The 20,740-nt window shown below is 37.3% G+C and overlaps 1 protein-coding gene across 1 annotated transcript in view; it reads left to right on the forward strand.

The window, feature by feature from the left end:
* LOC122815830 (kielin cysteine rich BMP regulator) overlaps window positions 1–20,740 on the forward strand; it is a 2,917,372-nt gene that overhangs the window by 993,867 nt on the left and 1,902,765 nt on the right. The window contains exons 6-7 of the mRNA XM_044088633.1: window positions 1,139–1,215; window positions 19,839–19,935. Coding sequence (XP_043944568.1) covers window positions 1,139–1,215; window positions 19,839–19,935 — 174 coding nt within the window. The remainder of the gene's footprint in view (window positions 1–1,138; window positions 1,216–19,838; window positions 19,936–20,740) is intronic.

Here is a 20,740-nt window from a genome sequence, read left to right on the forward strand (position 1 = left end):
TAAGCCACATAGCATACTGAAAATTGACATGAAGAGAATTTGTTCTATATGTTTAAATCACTGTCAGAAACTGACCATGTTAAGAGAATCAAACTGTTTAGAATTTGTCCATTGGTATAGGCTGCTACAAATGATACATGCAGTGTCATATTTTCAGACGTGCGGATTGTCTTGGTTTTTCACTAGTGGTACTACACAAAGTACTTAGTCTAGAGACATACTGCATTCTGCTCTTCAACCTTTTTTTTTTAATAGAGTCTAAATGCCAGTAAGATATGTTTTCTTTCTTGGATTTTTGCAAGATTCTTTTAACTTCCACTAAAGTCCAAATATATTTACCCTGAGATATCCTGATGTAATGCTGAGCGGTATAGCAAAATGACTTGAATAGACTCCCAAAATGGTGAACTTTTACATTTGCTTTTAGGATGGGTACAGCTGGTGACAGCAACAAAAGTTGCAAAGTGAGTTAAAACTTTTTGATCCCATTGTAGATGACAGCACATTTTTATTGTATCAGATGAAAACCATATGCAAGGGAGGAAAACATCCAGAAAAAGCAGCATCTGTAAATGGATTATTCCTTAAGTAGCTGATGCCATGTGTCCATTTTGGTAGCCTTTATTAATATGTTGAAACGTAAAAATGTTCTCATTTGAAACTAATATAACTTTATGGTACTTGATGGAATACTGGCCGTGAGAAGCAAAGTTTAAAAAATGTGTAACATTTATGAACACAGGAACTGACTTAAGCTGAGAACTCACTACATCATTTGGGAGGACAGGATACAAATCCAGAAAAAATATCTTTTTTCCTGATGTGTTTTGCATATAGTTCCATAATCAATACTTTAGTAACTTACTGATTACAGAAAAGTACCAAAACTTTGCTTTAGTACTACTTATGACATTCATTTAGTGTTACACAGAGAACTTGTCATGGAAGGTAGTATTTTTATGATTACATCATCGCCAACAGGCAAGATTAAGGGGTAGTTACCTGGTCAGTTAAATGTGCATTTTACTTATCCATTTCATTTCTGAGTACCGTGCTACACAAGTAAAGAATCACTGTGGATATATTTAGTATATCATGTTTGCTCTTTTATTTTCTGACTGCACTATTTTATCTTTAGGCTGTATGCATGAAGGGCAGATTTATAGTAACAGGGAATCCTTCCGAATTGATACCTGCACTACATGTGTTTGTCTGGTGAGTAATATTTCAGATTTAGTCTGCACATAATTTCTGCCTCTGTGTGTTCACCAAGTGGTCTGGCTATGTCAAACTGAATTTCACATTTAAGTTGGTGTTCATTGTCAAGGACTTCACTAATGCATTACAGTTATGTGTCAATAGTGGCATTACACGAATATACAAATAAGGTCAGCGAAATGCATTTGCAATGAATACAGATAAGTGAAACAATTTTTAAAAAAACATGCCCCTTTTTGCATAAGAACAAACTGTATAAAGTTCATCATTTGAAATTGAAAATTGTTTTGCAATATCACAAGTTGTATATTCTTTGGCATATTGCTTGGCAAGCATGGCTGTGCACAGTCACACTCAAGGTATATTAGAAGAGATGCAGACTGCTCAACAGCTAAGGGGATTTTTAAAAAAGAAAAGGGGTTTATAATTTTTAATAAATTTAATTCAGGAGGATAGTAGAGAAATATGAAATGAGTCTTTAGTTTTGTTTTCAAAATGCAGGTAATGCTTTTCTTCTGGTATAGCTGAAGTACAAAGGTTGAAATGTATCAAATCAAGGACGTATACATTTCCTTTTCTTCAGAACTGTGTCTGATAGTAATAGAAGTGAAACAGTGTGTCTGAAAACTTCTGTGCTGGTCATTCTTTAAGCAAAGCAACCACCACCCCTTCTCCCAACCTGCAGTCAAACTTTGCTGTGGTGAGTTGTCATTTCAGCCATGTTGTATATGTAGCTAGAAATAGTTATGAGCAGCCAAGTTAAGCAATTGTTTTTAATTATATTTATATATCTCACATAAAACTGGCTTCATGTAATATTATCTATTACAACTTTTTTCCCTGCAGTGTTAAAGAAATACAAATCCATAAATACAACCCTTATTTAAAACTTTATACATCCACTCAGCATTACTGCTACCTGAACAGGTGTATGCAGTTATCTATACAGATTATTATTTTAATACTCTTACCTAACATTTCTGTTTGTTATTGTAACCTGTTAACACAGTACTCCTCCTCTTCTTTCTTCAGACGATGGACGTCTGATAACAGTTATGCTACTCATTACTCATGCATTTCATAATATCAGTACAACTAAATATTTTCAGGTAGAGATATCTGTGCCCTCAAGTGCATACAGTTATGCAATTTTGTACCACCATATATAAATTCATACAGGTATAAGTATATATGATTTGATAAAAAAATTGCTTACAGTAAAACTCTGCCCTTCTTGCCATAACCTGGTCCACCCACTTGGCCAGCTGGTTATCACTACTCTTCATACCTGTGGTGGCGATTTTTTCCATGTACTTTGACATGTGCACACCTAAATCTTCCCCAGCTACAAGTCATGAAAAAAGTAGAGCATGATGTCTCAGACCAGCTAGGATCATGGCCTTGTGTCTTCATAGTTGCCAACATCATTTGAACAGTCAGAACCAGAATGAGAAAGTATGGTGAGGACTTTATTAAGCAGGGTTAGAATCATTCCATGTTGGGTGTGACATCACCTTGACTAAACCCTTTTTGCTAACATATTCAGTAGAGCAGGTATTGATACTGTTGGCAAATGTTTTGTAACTAAAACAGCTTTGTCACATACATATTTTTCATCAAGGAAAACACCTACCTATCCTTTTCATGTCATAAATTAATTTTGAATATATGGATAGTAACTGTCATTATTAATTCTTATTGATAAAAGTATTTTTATGTACCCTAACAGCAATATGTGTCATGCATTGCAGTGGATTTTTTTAAGGTGGGGATAAATAATTGTCAAGAGCAATGTGTGTAATTATTTATTTTTTATTTATTTTACATTTGTTGACCGGGCTGGTCTAGCTGGATACATGTCCATTTTCAGCAGAGGCCCGGGGAGAAAAGCTCCACTACAATATGCTAAGAAAGTAACCAACATACATAATATTCTAAGGAGATAAATACAGGTAGAGAACAGAAAAAACATTTTTAACATATATATAAATGAGAACAACAATAACAACTAGTAATTAATTCACAATTCCTTCACGGTGGAGGTGAGGTGGGGAGGAGATACTAGATGAGGGGATGATAGTCAACTAGTCTACCATGGATTAAAGAGTCTAGCGAAGTGGTTGTTGGCTAGGTTTAGTCTGGTTTAGGGCAAGGGCATAACCAGTGTGATTTCAGAAATTGGCCGAGGTTAATTTTGAAGACATTAAGCGAGGTTATGCATCTTAAATTGTTGGGAAGTGCGTTCCAGGTTTTCCCTATGGAGTTGGCATAGATGGCATCCCCGCCAGAGTTCTTGGATATGATGGTTTTAATTTGAACACTCTGCACTGAACGGAGGAAATTCAGGTTTGAATAGGGTGGAAATACTTTGGCCAGAGCAGGGACTCTGTCAGGCTGGTTAATTATTTTAAATACTTCCGTAAGTTGAGTGAATTTGAGAAGATTGGGCAGTTCAAGCCAGCCAAGTTTCTTTAGGTTAAGGCAATGATGGGTACGGTATGGGGTTCCTGTTACAAATCTTGCTATGTGATTATAGGCGACGGTGAGCATGTTGAGTTCACGCTTATTGAGGAAAGATAGTATAGGGGAGGCGTACATGAGGGTAGAGAGAAGATGAGTTCGAGCAATGGTAAGTTTGGTGTGAGGAGTTAAGAAATACCTAATGCGATACATTGACCCAAGTTTTTTATTGACTGTCCTGATGGTATTGCTAATGTGAGTGTCAAATTTCAACTTGTGGTCAATTGTTACTCCTAATAGTTTAGTGTTGGGAACAGACTTTGGAATATGTATCAGTTGTTAGTGTGTGACAGACAATGTTGGATGTTTTAGGGAATGAAGTCCAGATTGCTTTCAATCTCATGTTCAGATGACTCCATTTTAAATTTTACAACTATATTCTTATTTTGGCTAGTTTAGGTCAATCAGCACTCCTCCATGGACAGCTTGGTATTGCTATGGAGTGCAGTGGAGTTCATAGATGTCCACAGCACACCCCATATGTTCATGTAGTGCAGGATGCATGTACACAGTCAGCGTAATGTAGAGGTATACCAATATTCCTCGGGACACGTTTGTATAATACTACAAATCATAGACATGCATATAAATTACCCTAATTTGCATAACACACATATATATTAGCCTGAATTTACACCATTAGGCTGAGCATTGCTGTATTAATTTGTAAATAGATGATATAGGTGGCAAATACTTTAGGATACCACAGACTTCTCAAAGTAAGGAAAACTTTATAAAATACTTATTATTTACTTATTATTTAGTAATAGACACTTTTATCAATTACTTTAATATTGATTTAAAGGTCACCTGCAATACATTTTAATATGTGTGTGATGCATGTATTCACACTATTGCATAACTGGAAATTTTGGTCATTTTGCGGTTGCTTCTTGTGTTATGTCTGCTACATTAACAAGTTTAGGAAATAATCATTAAGGAAGTGTAATGCAGTGATTATGCATACATGGGAACAATTCTTATTGTACTTGAGTAATTTTACTGTGCAAAGGAAAATATTTTGATATGTGTGATAAATGTGATGCTCTGTTCCTGATAGTGAGAGATAAATCCATGACCATTCCAGATAGCAGTGCAGGTGGTTTTTGTGTAAGTGAATCAGCTGTAGTTGTGTACTTTAGAAAACATCGCTCTGTACATTTTTATTGAAATAATACCTCACTGTGGGTGGCAGGAATAGCTGGCAAGAGCTTTCTACTTTAACAGCTAATAACAACCAAACATCATTGTCGCAAGTGTCTGTAGTTCTCCCCCTTTCTTGGTTTCTGTAGTACTGATGGATCAAAGCACATGCAGTAACTTTAGTCATGAGGAAAATCATGTCCTCATGGCAGCACTTAGAACATATGGGAGCCATCTTTTTGGTAAAAGGTAGACCAAACAAGCCAAGAGGAGCAAAGCCTGGAGTCAAATAGTTGTAGAAATTAATGCAGTTTGAGGCAGAAACAAACCACTGGCACAGTGCAAGAAAAGGACAAATGATACGATGATGCTAGAAGCAAGGCCAGGCAGAGTGTAATTTCCAGGAGTACTACGCACGGGGGGGGGGGGGGCATATCTTTTTAAGTTAACACCAGATGACGAATACCTTCTGTCCATCAATGGAGATAACTGTGATATAGACGGTTGCCTTTGCATTATCGAACGTTCAAATGTTTGACAGTCATATGGCCGAAACCATATCATTGAACATTCAAATGTTCGACAAAGTAAAGTTAACAAAAAACAAAACAAAATAACATGTGTATAGCAGGGGGCAAGCCCCCCTGCACCCCCATCCCCCTACTTAAATATACCAACTCTGAGATCACACTACATTGTGGTAATGGGAAATATTTCCGTTCCGCACTGTATGGAGATCTCCATTCAGTCATTTCCCGTTACCGCAATGTAAAACAATCTCGGAGTTAGTATAGTTCGGTAATGGTGGTGTGGGGGGTGCAGGGAGCTTGCTATACACAATCTATTTTCTTTTCTTTCTCCCGTGTTTTCTTACCTTTACATTGTCGAACATTTGAATGTTCGATGATATGGTCTCAGCCATATCATTGTCGAACATTTGAACGTTCGATAATGTAAGGGTAACCCGATATAGAATATGGTGCAACAATAATAATTATAGGTTGTCTGGACACTGTTCCCGCTATCCAATGTCTGCAGCAACATTTATATTCATCAGCTACTAAAGGATGGTTTAAATGTACTCCTTTATAGTTAAAACTGAATGGTGGCAAAGAGTCCTGAAATTAAACATGTAACAATTTGTTATTATTAGATGAGCCTTTTGCTTTATCAAATAATGAAGATGAAAGCAGTGCACATGGTAAGTGGACCACTCACCCACTTGTAAAGGCATTGAATCTTCAGCTGTTGCATTGTTATAAATGTGTTGTAATCATTTTTTTTACAGAGTCAGTATCAGAAGCAAACAGTTCAACTGTACCAGTAAATATGGATGAGGTCAGCAGTAGAATGGGTGTTGCTGCTGCTGAGGCAGCCTTGAGGGAAGTGGCAAGCAGGCCCCATGTTTAATGGCAGGTTCTCTCACCTCACAACATGTTAGTAACTCTACAGATAGTGACACTGCATCACAAAGTCATGCACAAGCTGACATTCTGCTCACACCTGGATAACATGATCGACCCTGCACCTCTACACCACTATCTCCACACACAGAAGATCACGTTGATGAAGGCAGACATTTTGAGGCCACATTGTCCGCAGTGGCACCGTTACAAAGGGGCGCCAGACACAGGAATTATTTTCAGCTACTTCAGGAAACATGGACAGCATTGATTGGCTGATTGGCTGCCCAACAGGAAATATGCCTTGACATTGTTAGTGCTCAGAGCACTGCAATGGAGAGTCAGCTAGAAATGATCAAAGCCCTACGCAGTATGCATGAAGATGTCCAGCACAAGTCTGAAATGGCAGAGAGCAGGGATACTGCCATGGTATCACTGATGCAAAGTATGGTGGTACACCAAGCATCATTTGCAGCCTTTATTTGCATTTGTACAATAGTTGGATATATCAGAGTCAAAGTGAACTCATTCTTATGAGGGGCAGGGAATGGGGTAATAGAAATGGCATATATAACTGAATATTCCTTTATAGCCAGTATTGTTTTGTATTGCATAGTAAGTAAATAATCAAAGTAAAAGTTACTTAGTACAGCAGGTACAACTGTTGATTTATTTATTGGTTTGATGCCTTTCAGTGAGTAGTTAAGCAAACAAGTAATATAAAACTAATTTAAAATGAAATAGAACGTCAGATGAACAGTGACAGGAGACCATATACCACATTGAATAGCCCACAAACATCACTGCATGCAAAGATTATACTCTATATGTTTTTTTTAAAAAAGAACACACTAACCTAAATGTCCTCCTCCTTAGCTCTGGTTCTGGACTAGATGCCATCCCTTCACCTATAGACTAGCATGCTGTGTATGCCCCTGCCACACAGGGTTCCTTACTACTTCTGCCAGCTGGTCATCATTAGTCATAGTGGGACTAGAACTGGGAACTGTAGTGAGAACATGGGTCACTTCGCCACCAGACCAGTGCATGATCATATTAGGTAGAATGTAACAAGCAATAAACATCCTGCATGTATTAGCTGGGCCATACTGAAGGGCACTCCCAGACTCCTCTAGGAACCAGAAATGGCACTTCAGGAGGTCAAACACTTCCTCAGTGGCAATAATGGCCTGGAACAGGAATGTTGTTTGTCTCTACCACAGCTCCAGAAGGATTTTTCACTGGAGTCATGAGCTATGGCTCCAGTGGATCTCCAGCATCCCCTTAAAAAAAGGAGAGAGAGAGAGAAAGAGAGAGAAAGGGGAGGAAAGACATAAAAGGAGAATAAACATTAATATATGGCAATACCATGCAGTAAGTGGCAGTGCAATGAGCTAGCGTGCCATATATGGGGATCCTGCATACTGCCAGGATGTTGGGCAGAGATGTTGGTGATGCGCCCCCATGCATTACACACTGCTTGGCAATTAATGAAATGGTAGCCTTTCCCATTGCAATAGCACCCCCCCCCCCCGTAGACCATGAGGGGCTGTAATTGCAACATGGGTGAAAGCTGTCACACTGAGTACCTTTGGGAAATCTGGCAGCCCATAAAAGGCATGCATAGTCTTGGCTTGGTCCTGAGGTGGCACCGGGTTATAGATGTACTTATCCGCATGTGCCAAGAGCACATCCATAAACTGCTTCAGTATCACTGAGGCAGAAGCCTGTGAGATTCCCCAACATGTCCCCTTTATGTCTCTGGAAGGTCCTCATAACGAGTATAGTAGGAAATGTACATACTTTGGTGTCCACAGGAATAGGAAGTCCACACATTCCTTCAGTGCCCCTATGGGGAACAAACATGCCCACTAAGACCCTTATAATGTCCCTGTCCACTCTAAATCCCTCAAGAATTTCTTGATTATCAAAGTTATAATGAGTAATCCTTTGCTTATATTTTTCCCTTCTTGGCAGGTGAGTGCCACTGGATGCAAGCAGTTTTGTCCTGATGAAGGCAAGCAACTCCGAACTAGAAATAGAAAAGGTCGCTGTAAGAGATAGTATTTTTGCCAATTGTAACTCTGATAGATTTGCTGATGCTTCTGTTTTTTGTAGCTCATCTGTGACCGGCATGGAAAAGTGGGAAAAAATGACTGAATTGCAAATGGTATAAAATAGACTTCATTAGCATACAAAGATTTACATCACTCGTCATTTCCATCTCTATAAAATTCAAGGTCACCACAAATTGGTGTAAATGGCCTCTATGAAATGCAGCTCTGCTGCACTCATTCATGCAAACGTCTGAGAGTCTTAACTTATTTGCATAACTGACTATGAATACTGGCCTTAGTCTGTACATAGTTTCTCCTTCTGCATGCTCAGCAAGTGGTCTGGCAAAGTCACACTGGGGGGAGTAGAATCTAAGGATTTAGGAAATAGCAGAAGTAACCATCAGCTGAATACAATAGCTTTGATTACAAATTTGAAACATTTAAAGCATCCTTATGAATTCAACACTTACCTATTTTTTGTACAGTACTTGACAATACATATGTAGCAGAAGTCATGTCTAATACAAGCTTTCAGAAGTGACTAGTTTTTGCACCTTGCATTTTTTCATGAGGATGGCTTATGCAAGAATGCTAGATGATTTTCCCTTTCACTTTCTGTTACTTTTGGCTGTCTTCCCTGGAAATGCAGGAAGTTATTTATTACGATAAGAGAAAGGATCAGTAGTTTATTACTGAAGATTAAGGGTATGAACTACTCAGAAGCTTCATCTTGTATCCTGAGTTTGACTAAGTCAGTCTGCATTTCCCTACTTTGTGATTCTGAGCATGTCACTTAATCGGACACTGCTACTGGGTGACCCCCTAAAATAGGCATATGTGTTTAGAGGAATTACCTAATTCGCAAATGATTGAATAAAGTTACAATAGCAACTGTTGAGAGGACAGAAACTGAAAATGACTACCCTTTTTGTACAAATGGCTGATCTGAACAGGATTTAAAACAGTATATTTAGCAGCAGTTTTTGCAATGCAGAAAAGGGCTTATTGGGTCTATATTATAAAACTGAAAAGACTTTACCGTGAGCAAAAATGCCACTAATCGAACTGTGCCCCCCACACCCCCCACTAACTATATATTCCAACTCTGAGGTCACACTACAGTGAGGAAAGGGCAAATATTCCACTCCTCACTGTAACACAACCCCACAATCACAGTTTCGATTCCCGGCATTTTCGCTCATGTGAGCGTTTGCGCTAAAGTCTTTTTGTGCATCTGATATAGACCCGGCTTATTTAGGTTATGCGTGAATTGTTACTTTCTATTTTTTCATTTAATGGGATGTATGAATCAGGTGTGATTGCACTGCATAGTTCAGTAACATTTGAAGAAATGGTGTGTGACACAAACATTAACCTTTATTTTTCACTTGTCGACTTGGAGTTCCATATTAAGAAGTGCACGCTTCTTTCAGCTTGATAATGTGCATTTGTTGATGAAGCAAATTGTTTCTCAAGTTTCTTGTTGTGCCAGATTATAAGAGAGATAGAATGCACAGACAGAGGCTGAAGGGTGAATTAGTGGGAAGGGGAGAACTAGAGCAAAAGAAAGGGACATGTTTTGTTGGTAGCTTATTATGCACCTTATCAGGTACGAGAAGATCATGAGGAAAATAAAGACAGAGAGGGAGGTGATGTGCTGCTAAGGAAGGAAGGCAATCACATGGTAGGAGACACAGTTAAAGCGATATGCAAATAATACCAAACAGCTGGGGCAGATCATAAGACAGCTGGGGGTAAAAGAAGAGAAGTGTTGCTATTCTGTTATGGAGGAGATAAGAAAGAATGGGTCAGGGAGTTGGGCTGTATTGAGAAGAAGAATAAGGGAGAAGGAGTGAAAGCTAGGAAACCATAAGAATATTTAGACACTGAATTAATTCATATTCTACCAGCAGTTTTTTTTTTAAGTCGGGAACACATAGGGATGTAGAATGTGATGTTATATTGGGATTGTAATTTTTTTTTTTCTGTAGCAAGTGGGAGGAGTTTGGAAATACATATAAAACTGGTGTTGCTTAATCTTTTTAGTTCTGAATAAATCTTCAGTGAATAAAGATGAAAGCGTTTAACTAACTTTTTGTGGAGTATTTTGTCTGAATTGTTTCCTTGTCACATGCTTGATTTTCCTCAATTTATTATTTTAGACTGCATTACATTAGATTAGTGTTGTAGTTTTGCACTTTTTGATAGGATGAGTTCTGACAAATTGTACTTTCACTGGAGTGAAAATCTCAGGCAATGTGTGAAAGTAAACCAATGTGCTAATGATCGTTAAATGGTATGACTTGATGTTTTATGAAAAATATAAAGAAATAAAGGATAGAAGGCTTGGGTATGGTTTTGTTTAATGTTAAAACTTGATGTCCCAGCTCTGTGGCATAGAGGAATGTAGCTCTATCTACAGTCCAAGCGACCTGTGTTTGATTAGTGACATGGATATTGGAGGGACTAGGCAGGGGAGGATGAGAATGAGTGACCAAAGCCACCTCGCCCAACTTGAGGGAGGGTAGGCAGCCCAGCTTACTACATTATTGAAGCCTACCTGAGTGATCAGACTAATGTGTCCTGCACAGGTGTTACACTGTTTGACCTAGGATATATACATGGTAGCACACAATGCGCTTTCCTAACTTGTGAAATATCCCGGGACTGCACACTACCTGTGGGAAAGGTGCACATCAGCAGACTGGCCTGCACCTTCTGTCCTGACTCTCACCTCTGAAGGATTGAGATGATTGCATTTTCAATGTAGATAAGACAATGCATGGACTCTAGGGCTCTTGCACTGTCCGAGGATTGAATGGATCTAGCTAATCAAAAACAAAGGGACAGACACCCCTACAGGGACTAATAGAAGAACTATTAAACAGGAAGTGAGGATGGGAAGAAAATGTTTTTGACAGACCTATTAGATAGAAGTGAAGATGAAAAACAAGACTTTGATAACGTGGAATGGGGGCATACATGACATGATAAGGATGAAAGATGTAAAAGGAAGTCACATGTATAGGTAATGCAGTGGGGTTCCATGTATTGTAATACTTTTTGACTGGTGTTTCTCAAGGGTAGCTCAGGTACTCAGGGAGACAAAACAAGTTTGCCCCCCCCCCCCCCCCCGATATTTGTATTAGTGATGGAAGAATTAGTAATGGTAATAAGGAGGAAAACCAGATGGTTGGTGCTTTTTTGGGAATATATGTCCTTGTTTGCCTATAGATCACTGTATTCTTCTGTCAGAAGACACTAAAGCTGCATTATAAAAGTTTCAAGATTTGTCAGTTAAGAAGTAAATCAGGACTCCACTATACTAAGTAGAAGATGGTGATTGTATGGCGAGGAGTTTGCAAGGAAACAGTGTATATGAATGAAAGATAAGGTAACACTCTGGAAAATGCAATCTGGAGGAATTTACATAAGTAAGAGATAAGGTCTAAGATTTACTACACGTAGAGGGGGCTGTAGTGAAATCTACAAAAAGCTGTAGTAATGTCAATGCAGTTAGAATGGTTGCAGTCATAATTTTACTTTGAGTGAGACATCTGCCTGTGCCATATGTTGAGTTACATGATGTTATATGTTACTAAAATTATTTCTTAATGTTTATAGTGATGACTGAGGAATTGGTAAAGTTAGTGAAAAACATCAGTTACCTGTCTTCTGACTTTGAGTAGTGTGCATAATGGTGATATATCGACATATCAGTTGCTCCAAATGATTAGAGAAATCAGAATACACTCCAACTTATAAAAAAAACAAAAAGAATACACTCCAACTTTAAAGTACGGAATTTCTGTCGATCACATGTTCTCTGCTACATGTAGCCATTGCTGTGTGGAAGAAAAAGGGAGTAGGGTTGAGGAAGTTCTTAATTAAGGTCATGTTGTGTCTTAAGAAAAGATCCTCTGGCCAGTTAATTCACACAGTTAACAAATGTAGACTTATTTTTTTATTTATTTATTTTGCATTTATTGACCGGGATAGTCCGACTAGATACATGTCTATTTTTAGCAGCAGCCCGCGGAGAAAAGCTTCAAACTTACAAACAGATAAAGACAAGCAAGTTACAGTATATGCACAAACATTTTATATTAACATACAAGTTACAGTCTCATATTTCAAGCCTATGAAGAATACAGTTTATATTCAGAAATGTATACAAATATGTTACAGTTTCTCTTATCAAACCTATAGGTGCAGCTTATATACAGAGTATCTGCAAGGATGTTACAGTTTCTCTTTTCAAACCTTCTAATGTAAGAGGTTAGTCGCTGTGAATAAAAAATTGCAGGGATATAGAAGTAGAAGAAGCTTTAGTCAGGGTTAGAGCAGGGATATAACCAATGAGTTTTAAAGTACTGGGTTAGTTTTTTGAACTGATTAACGGTGGGGTTCAGAGTAAGGTCAGATGGGAGCGAGTTCCAGGTTTTGCCTACTGAATTTACAAACAAATGAAATGCCTTTCTGGCTACAGCGTGAAGTATTAATGCCATTTTCATGGCATAGCACTTACGACTTGTACAACACTTTCACTTTGTTCACATAAAGAGCCTCCTAGCACAACTCTTAAAATATATGGAAAACACACTGCAAAAGTATCTGAAAGAAGGGCACCTGTGAAATATGTGATCCAAAATTCTATCCTTGGGACAGAGGCATCTGCCAGGCAACTGTAATTAGTAAGGGAGAACTAAACCAGACTTTGAGGCTTATGAAAACTTTCTGCATACATATTCAGTCACAGGGTATCCATTAAGGTAATGTGGTAATTTGCAATGTAAAAAAGAATGAATAATTAGGGTTTAGTTAACTTCCGTTTCAGTTGTCAAAGGGTCCAGAACATTTTTGGTTTGTTCTCTAGAAATTATTTCAAGGTTTGAAGGACTAATGGAGGTGAAAGATAGACAGAGAACTATATATTTGTGAATGAACATTAATGGTGACCTAATGATAGGATTTTCCTTAACCATAGGCACCAATTATGGTAAATAATGCATTTTCTGTAAATATTGAGTCTTGTCCTCGGTTTGGAAGGACAGATCCTTTTTGACAATCTTGATGGGAATGTTATATGCTACTGTTATTTTTCAACAAAAAAGAAGCATAGATCTTTTGTTTCTTAATTTATGGGTGATCAGCCGATTTTGAAAATCTCTTACCTCTTATTGCTTTGCTCAATAAAATATATGTGACAATTCATGGTAGGATATAAGCTATTGGTGGCAATGCCATTATAAGTTTGTGCCACATGTGGGTGTAGCCACTAAAAGACCCTACCCACACTCATACTTGGGTACTGTTTTGGGCATGGTTATTACTAACTTCCCAGAAAAGTGTAGTGATTTAAAACAACTCTCTTTTATATCATATATGGGTACAGCTACTACTAACACAACCCACCCAGAAAAGTGAGCTGATATAAACATTCGACCTAATAACCTCAGTGATCATAGCTCACTTCCTTCCTCATGCATTTTAAAGATTTATACTACTAGCACCCATCAGGAGCTGTCTGTCCCAGACAGATGAAAGCATACTTCACACATAACTGGAATTCATTAACTAAGGCACTGTATAAACATTTTATTATTACTCTAGTCACATTCTAAAGCCTTCTTGAAAGACTAAAAGTTAGATTATGTCTCCTTAAAGTGCTCAGATCAAAATGATCCCCCTACACTTGGATTACTAAAAAAATCAGACACCAAATTAAACTAAAAGACCAGGCTTAGAAAACCTGTAAAACAGATCTTTCAAATAAAGACAAAAAAGAAATTATCAGAAACTAACTGCAGCAACTCCAATCATAACTAATGCCAGTAAAAATGTCTTTATTAAACTGGGCACAAATCCCTAATCGGTAAACCTAGATCATGTTGAAGTTCACCTAAATTACTAAGGATGAAGATGGAGAGGAGGAGAGAAAGAAGATACAATTTGGATTTTAAAGTGTCTCCTGTCCAGAAAGTTTCTAAACCATAGAAATGAACCATGGCTGTGTCCATGTAATCTAAGGAAGTTTACTAAAAGCTGGTGGTTTACCAAGTGAAACGATTTTGTCAGGTCAATGAAGACAGTACTTGTTAAGTCTCCCTTTATCATCTTCATGAGGATATTGTAGGGGAAGGTGTATAGGGTGGTCATGCAACTACATCCAGCCCAGAATCCATGCTTATGTGGAAAAATAATGTTGTGTATATTCTGTAAATTGGGCGAAGACTAGTTTTTTAAAGCTTTTGTCTAGGGTTGGCAGGGTTAAATCTGTTCTGAAGTCTTTGGCAGTTTCATATTTGGGTTGACTAGGTTTTGGTTTTCCTGCCGCTTTCTTTTCCACCTTGTTGTTATTGTGTTGGAGGCAGAAAAAGGTTGTGTAGATGATAAAGTGTCAGGAATATATGATCATTGCATGTATAACAAACAATAGCAGCAGCCCGTTTGTGGCTCTGTGGGTGTTTGTGGAAACTTCATGAATGTATTTCTCAGTGGGTATGATTGTTATTTTATGGAAATAGAAAGCAAAAATGTGTGTTAGTGGGGTTTATGTTTGAGGACTAAGGAGGCTATGTAATTGAGTTGTGAGGGAGGCGGGTAGGCTAGAGAATTTAATAAGCTGTAAGATTTGCCTGAGAGGATGGGAATGGAGTCCTTATGTTGAAAGATGTTACATGAAGTGCATCCTGCAAGGCCATTAAAGAGCTTCCAGAGATTTGTTGGGGATTGTTTATCAATGCGTTGTGTGTATAATGAAGGAAATTAGTTCATGTCTTCTTGTTCCTTTATAGCCATGTTTCTGAAGGCTGTAGATGTGTTCCTGGTTTCAAAGGACGTTATTTTTTTTTTTCATTTGAGCCAAGCTTTATGTCACAGTTTGAATAAGGTGTTAACTTCATTTGTGACCTATTTATGATGCGTGTATCTATTTTGCTCAGTTACTCAGAAAATGTTTGTGGTGCAGTTTGAAGAGTGGCGGTTAGGAAGGCTGTGTGGTTGGCAGGGTCTGTGTTCTAACTGTAACACGCACATTAGTATTATAGTTAGTACGTCTTTCCTCGGTAACCATAGTGTCGAGTGCTTGTTGCGTGTCTTGTGATTTTTTTTATCTTCAGGCAATTTTTTACCGTAACAGTGAACTGTTCAGATCCACCCACATCGCACTTATTTCTGTTTTTATTGTAATACCTGTTCAATAGCACAGTAAGGGCCTCAAAGGGATTGCATGAAGTCAGAGGAAGTTCAAGGAAGATTGAGCCAGTCAGTGTGTTCTGCATAAATCCACTTTACTTACAACTTGTACAAGAGAGAAAGTGAGAGGGCTCGAACTAGGAACCATGCTACATGTTTATGTTCAAAGAAAATGATAGAGAATTGGAGATTAAAATGCCATTACAGCACCTTGTGGAATTTAGAGACAGACTAAACTGTGACTTCCTTCAATTTTATTTAAGTTTCAAAACAATAACATCTGACAGGAAAACAAAACAATCTGCAGTCATATGTCTTTTGAGATACAGGACCTTCTTACACAATACCTCCATTATCCATTTCACTTACTGCAGTAAGTAATAGACTTTTAAACAAAATAACGTGAAGTCTTACTATTACACTTTTGAAGCAGTGATGATTTAGCTAATAGTGTTATATAAATTTTGCTAGGTAATATAGTTCATATTAATCTACTAAACCATGTTTGTTAGATGGCAAGTATTAGTGACAACACTGTGTTCCTTACTGTTTTATATAAGATGGCACAATTTGTTCACCTGTAGGTTACACAGCTTTTATGAAACATGGACACGGTTTTATCACTAAATCTGCCAAGATCATGATTTATCTAATAATGTTTTAAAAGGTATGCTAGGCCAGACATATACAACTTCATATACTGTATAATATGTTTAGTTTTTTTTTTTTTTTTTTTTTTTTTTGTCATTGGCACTTCAGAAAAAAAATTCTTAATAAAAAATATATTTGCTTAAAAATTCCCCAACAGTTTTATTAATTCTTGGAAATTTGGCAGAAAATTGCAAACAATTGCTGCAGATGTTATATCTCTTCTGAGTGGCATCTGGCATAACTGAAAAAAGTACAAGGAGCTGCATTTCTCCAACTTACTAGAGATGGCACTGCATTATAATGATATTTACACATTTAATCTCAATACATTTCTTCAGATTGACTTAGCTGTCATAAAAAGAAAAAAAGCAGATTTATAGAGTATTATGACTCAGAGAGAGCTACCATTTAGCTATCATTTTTCACCAGAAATTAGGGTCCACAAGAGTCTTCTGATACATATATCACTGAGATTAGACACTGGGCTAAATAATTTGAGTTTAATGAGTTGCATAATTTGTTACTCAATGACATAATTGTCTATAGCATAAAAAATGAAAAATTAATAAACAGGTTTTTGGATGAATCAGATTGTATAAAGCAATGAATGTGTGCAGAACAAATGAATTATCAGGCATAAGAATTAGGTCAGTTGTGGAGGAAATTAATATGTATACAATCAGTACAGAAAAGAATGCAACTGAAAACCAAGCTATAATTAAACAGCTGAGAATAAGGGAGAGTCAATTGAACAGATGGCATGTTGCTGCATGTGTGGTTACAAGCATAAGCATAAAACATGTCCTGCTGTGAATGAAGAAAGCAAAGAGTGTGATTTGTTGAATCATTTCTCTAAATGTATACATCAAAATAAAAAAAGGTAATGAACAGCAAAAATGTTCTGTTAGTAACTGATGCAACTAGAAGGGCAGTATGGTTGTGCAGCAGTTATCAAAATTGCTTCAAGTTCTTGGTTGTCTAGTTTGGTTCTTGTCAGGGGCACTTTATTGTGCTGTTTGTGTGTGTGTGTGTGTGTGTGTGTGTGTGTGTGTGTGTGTGTGTGTGTGTGTGTGTGTGTGTGTGTGTGTGTGTGTGTGTGTGTGTGTGTGTGTGTGTGTCCTGTCTTCATCTGCTACATTGTTCAGAATTAGTTTCTCTTCCTTATGCCCAATGAGTGTCATAAGAGGCTATGGAACTCCTGCTACCCTGAATTGGATTAAGTGGGTAATCAGCAAATGAATGACTGAATGACTGAATGATATAAATAAAAGTTTAAACTTTTCAGTCACTAACTAAGATGTTGAGACAAAACTGCTTATGAATGCCATAAATGTGTGTGCAGCTGAACAAAGGCTGCTTATGAATGCCATAAATGTGTGTGCAGCTGAACAAAGGCATTTCAGAAGGAGCAAAAACCCAGGAATCTTTCCAGAAACTTAAAACGCTGGATAAAGAAACCATGTTAAATGGCAAAGCATGTTACCTTTACAGCTAATACTTGTGCAGACTGTAACATCTTGACAAAAAGTGCATTCATAAATTTGGATTTCCAAGGCACACAAGAAACTTGAATGCTACATTTCTGACTTCTTTAGGATATAAGCTGATAAAAGTGGATCAAAAGAGTTGTGATGCATTTACAAAAGCTGAGCTTGCAATCTTTTATTTTTAACTGTGTCACTACAACAACCTGGTGTTCTGGGAAAAGCTGCTTGTGAGCAGCTGGATATGATCATATAGATCTGTGTCATTTGAAAGTTCATTTGGTGGGGGGTATATTTGGCAGGGGGTGGGTTTGGCATAAAGATTAAGGTCTTCACTCATAGACACAAAGTACAAGATTTGATTCTAACATCAAGATATTAGCTAAGATTAAAACGTCCACATTTTCACAAAGTATCCAAATGACAAATCATTGAAGATTTAAGTCACTAAATAATGACAGATATTTGAGTTTCAGACCTCATACCCTTCAGAAATGCACAACACCTTTTATTCTAACAACATTCTAAGTTTATAAAACCAATATTTGGAATTTGTCCCTATTTTGGGATCTTTGCTTTGCTGGGAGGTTGAGAGGTATGCCAAATATTCACCTGTGAATAAAGTTTTTGAAGTGTACAGAGTGTGGTAGAGAATTGCAGCAGCCTAGAGATATGGTGATGCTAGGATTACCAGAGGACAAGATAAAGAGTTCCTGTATAAATCCACATGTATTATACATAATGTGGTAATGCCAGCTATATGCAAGGTCTCTTGTTAAAATCCAGACAATAATAGTACTTGAACAGCTGAGAGACAAGTGCTTGAGTCTACATGAAGTAAATCTTCAAACTGTGAAATATACAATAAAGAACAAAGAACATCACATTGTTATATTTTGGCCAGCTCTGTCACTTCAGCCTGATGTGGTCTTAATGTCAATATATAGCATGTTTTACAAACATAACATGATTCCTCATGAAATTTCAGAAAAAAAAAGAAGCAGCCTCATTACTAACTTGTTTTATGTTAAAAACTACCATCTGATTTGTGCGGTCTGCTGTTCAATATATGGAGAAATTATTGAAATGAGAGAAACTTTATTTAATTCAGTCATTATATTACTTAAAACAGTATTCTCTAGAAATATGAGTTCAGACATCCTAATCTCTGACAACGACTCAAAAATTGAAAATTTGGATGTATTGCTACCAGTCTTAAGCATCCACAGTATAGCAATAAAGTAGAAAAATCAATTTAAACTGTTGCCTGGCTTTACTAGAGTGTAGAAATACTCTTTTACATTCCGCTGGGCTGTCTCCTTTCTAGTTATTAATGGGAGGAAAACGCAAGATGAAATTACCAGTGTCTTCAATCATGCTTTATGCTGAGGCTATACTAGATGTAAGGGAGGTTTCAGCAAAAACATAAAAAAAAAACATATCATGTGCTATGTCAAAATGGCAACAGGTTAATTTTTCTCAGCCCATGGAAATGGAGAGCGTGCAAAATTCAATAGATAAATAATCTGAGCAGCAAAAAGTTGAAGTTATGAGATAAATTCCTATTACCAGAGCTTACATTTCTGAGACAGAAGGCAGACATTGTCCTCTACTGCAGTGGTCACAGCTGCTTCTTCATTGTACTTCCCTTGGTCATCTTATAGGAGGTCATCTGCCATCACTTTCAGAGTTTTTACATCAGCATTATCAACTACCATGGATTGTGGAAACACACTTCCTTTGGATGGGGCTAAGATTCCCACATTCATGATGCACACCTGTCCTGTTAATCATAAGCATATTTTTCATACAGAGCAGAACTGCACACACCTCATTGAAAGTAATTATAGTTGATCCTTAAGAATCATCTATCTATCTATCTATCTATCTATCTATCTATCTATCTATTGATGTACAGCTCTGATTACAATGAGATAAATTCAGGTACAGCTTAGGAAAGAACATATGCAGCACATAAGAAAATAGGAACACATTTCAATATAGTTAACTCATAGTATAGTATATAAGCTATATACCATAGAACATAATAATGCCTAATCATTTTATACTTGGAAGACTATATACTTTTTTGCATTGTTTTAACCTCAGGCATAATTACAGATGATTGTGATTTATTAATCAGCTGTTTTTTTTTCCTTTCATAGAGTGGAAATGTTTCTTGTAATAAGAAGTCATGCCCTGAAGTGAATTGCCAAAACCCAGTCCTAAGGCCTGGTGAATGTTGTGCCGATTGTCCATCAGGTCAGTAGTACACAACATGTGCATAGATATTGTGTAAGATGGAGTAACAGGGCTTTAGGTACAGGTGGGAAGAGACAGAAGTAAAATGCATGTTCTCAAACAACTGTAAGACTATATCACTTACTTATTGACCTCTGTTCAGGTAGCACATACAGTGAATGTTTATTAGGAATGCTTGTCATTTACTTTTTCTACCACAGATTGTAGAAGCACACATTGTGTAATGCAAGAAATTAAGTCACAACTTTCACTTTCCTAATAAATGTTTCTGTGAGGTATGTTTTCTACCATTATATGATTTCTACATTTTGCACATTGTAACATTTTGCCTGCTCTGCAGTTGTTTGAATCTCACCACAAAAATTAAGTTGCTGTCTTTCGGCTTTTCCAGTTAAGGGTCGCCACAGCAGAACTCCGGTCCGCTAATAATTGGCAGTAAATTTTCACGGTGCCGAGTTGTTAGCTCGATGCACGCCCAACCTTCAGCGAAGGCACACACATTCACGCATGACTTTCGGAACGCCATTGTACAAAAGTTAGAAAAAAGTGATATATTTATTTTTGTAAAAAGATCAGTCTTTATAAAAAATGCAGTTTGTGTCAAATGATCTCTAACATTCTGCTAAACTCAGGACCCGCATTATCATTCTGTTCTCGACTACCCATTTATAATATAAACTAAGGACCGGATTCAGAGAGATGGTACATTATAAGATGGGTTAGAGCACTGTAAAAGTATGAAAAAGTACATTGCACGAGTCAGAAGCAACAGTGTGAAACCATATACCTGGCTATACATTTCAGC

This window comes from Protopterus annectens, chromosome 11.part0, assembly GCF_019279795.1.
Source record: "Protopterus annectens isolate FY-2018-M chromosome 11.part0, PAN1.0, whole genome shotgun sequence".
Lineage (NCBI taxonomy): Eukaryota > Metazoa > Chordata > Ceratodontiformes > Protopteridae > Protopterus > Protopterus annectens.